The 1,868-nt window shown below is 47.3% G+C and overlaps 2 protein-coding genes across 2 annotated transcripts; one reads left to right on the forward strand and one right to left on the reverse strand.

The window, feature by feature from the left end:
• Positions 1-557: 557 nt before the first annotated feature.
• On the reverse strand, positions 558-954 carry LOC108803078 (histone H2B-like). The gene has a single exon (XM_018574918.1). It carries the CDS (start codon positions 940-942, stop codon positions 562-564), a length of 381 nt encoding a protein of 126 aa, XP_018430420.1. The 5' UTR covers positions 943-954; the 3' UTR covers positions 558-561.
• A 306-nt stretch (positions 955-1,260) lies between these two features.
• On the forward strand, positions 1,261-1,664 carry LOC108803077 (histone H2A type 1-like). Its single transcript, XM_018574916.1, has one exon. The coding sequence runs from the start codon at positions 1,265-1,267 to the stop codon at positions 1,655-1,657; it is 393 nt and encodes a 130-aa protein (XP_018430418.1). The 5' UTR covers positions 1,261-1,264; the 3' UTR covers positions 1,658-1,664.
• The last annotated feature ends 204 nt before the right edge of the window (positions 1,665-1,868 follow it).

Raw genomic sequence — 1,868 nt, forward strand, 5'->3', positions numbered from 1 at the left:
CATACATACACACACACAGTATAATCTATATATTATATATATATATACAATTATTCACTCTTGTGCTTTCTGCTTTATTTTAATTTGAAATTCAACAGAATCACTTTATAAAATAGACTGGATTGTGCGATCAGACTTTTTGTTTATTCAGACCAAAGCATCTACCTCCCTGATCCAGACAGATTTGTTCTGTCCCATTTACTCATATATGTATAATTTGTATCAACATCCAATACGTTTAACTATTTAGATCTGAATATCAGGGAAACGGCTCCAATGTCTTCTCTATGGAGGAACACTGCCACCAGGTGGTCACATGATACATCAGCTCTGTACCGGGATGAAATTTCATCGGATAGTTTCGTTTCAGAATATTTAGGGTGCGTATAGTCTAAGTGGTGACCAGTAGAAATGGAACCCTTCTAAACATGTAGGATTATTTTCTCGAGTTATGTATTTTTTTTTTCTCGGAAGAATGAGAAAATCAGATTACAGCTCAGTTGGTGAAGTGTTGAGTGGCTCTTAGAAGAGCCTTTGGGTCTTGTTGTAAGTCAGTGGAGTTTACTTGGCACTGGTGTACTTGGTGACGGCCTTGGTGCCCTCGGAGACGGCGTGCTTGGCCAGCTCTCCGGGCAGGAGGAGTCGGATGGCGGTCTGGATCTCCCGGGAGGTGATGGTGGAGCGCTTGTTGTAATAAGCCAGGCGGCAAGCCTCGTTGGCGATGCGCTCGAAGATGTCATTGACGAAGGAGTTCATGATGCCCATGGCCTTGGAGGAGATGCCGGTGTCGGGGTGGACCTGCTTGAGCACCTTGTACACGTAGATGGCATAACTCTCCTTCCTGGTCTTCCTCCGCTTCTTGCCGTCCTTCTTCTGAGTTTTGGCTACGGCCTTCTTGGAGCCCTTCTTGGCCGCCGGGGCAGACTTGGCTGGTTCAGGCATGCTCTCAGATTATATCTCCGTTCGCTGCAGGAAATGTGTGCTGGAGTCGCCAGCGTGTGCTGCTTATATAGCCGGGCTATGCAAATGAGACCTGAACCCTCCTCACTGTTCTATTGGACAATTTAGTCATGTGATGGTAAGCTATGTCCTACCTTCCTTTCTCGTTTACAGATTGGGTTAGAAACAAGCCTGAACGCTATTGGCTGGCTTAAAGACTAACTAATCACAGGGCTAGACGTCACATTATGCAGGGTATAAATTGAAGAGAACGCCTCGTGTCAATGTTCTATTTCATTTGTAAAGAACTATACCTAATTGAATCATGTCTGGACGCGGCAAGCAAGGCGGAAAAGTTCGTGCTAAGGCAAAGACCAGATCTTCCCGTGCTGGTCTACAGTTCCCTGTCGGTCGTGTTCACCGTCTGCTCAGGAAAGGAAACTACGCCCAGCGGGTCGGTGCCGGAGCTCCCGTCTACCTGGCCGCCGTTCTGGAGTATCTGACCGCTGAGATCCTCGAGCTGGCCGGTAACGCCGCCCGGGACAACAAGAAGACCCGCATCATCCCCCGACACCTCCAGCTGGCTGTCCGCAACGACGAGGAGCTCAACAAGCTGCTCGGTGGGGTCACCATCGCCCAGGGAGGAGTCCTGCCCAACATCCAGGCCGTGCTGCTGCCCAAGAAGACCGAAAGTCACAAAGCCTCCAAGGCCAAGTAAACACCCAGCCGACCTCCTCTCCCATCACACAACACAAAGGCTCTTCTCAGAGCCACCCACATCGCCATACAAAGAGCTTTATATACTTCGATACATTTTAAAAGTGACAGTCAAATGTCATTATTACTAACGTAATGAATTATACACGTCAAATCTATTATATTCTCTGAATACATAAGATTGAATGGAAGGAAAATTTGAAATCAGGAAA

The sequence above is a fragment of the Nanorana parkeri genome, unplaced genomic scaffold (genome assembly GCF_000935625.1).
Source record: "Nanorana parkeri isolate BGI_ZX_2015 unplaced genomic scaffold, ASM93562v1 scaffold3367, whole genome shotgun sequence".
Taxonomy (NCBI): domain Eukaryota; kingdom Metazoa; phylum Chordata; class Amphibia; order Anura; family Dicroglossidae; genus Nanorana; species Nanorana parkeri.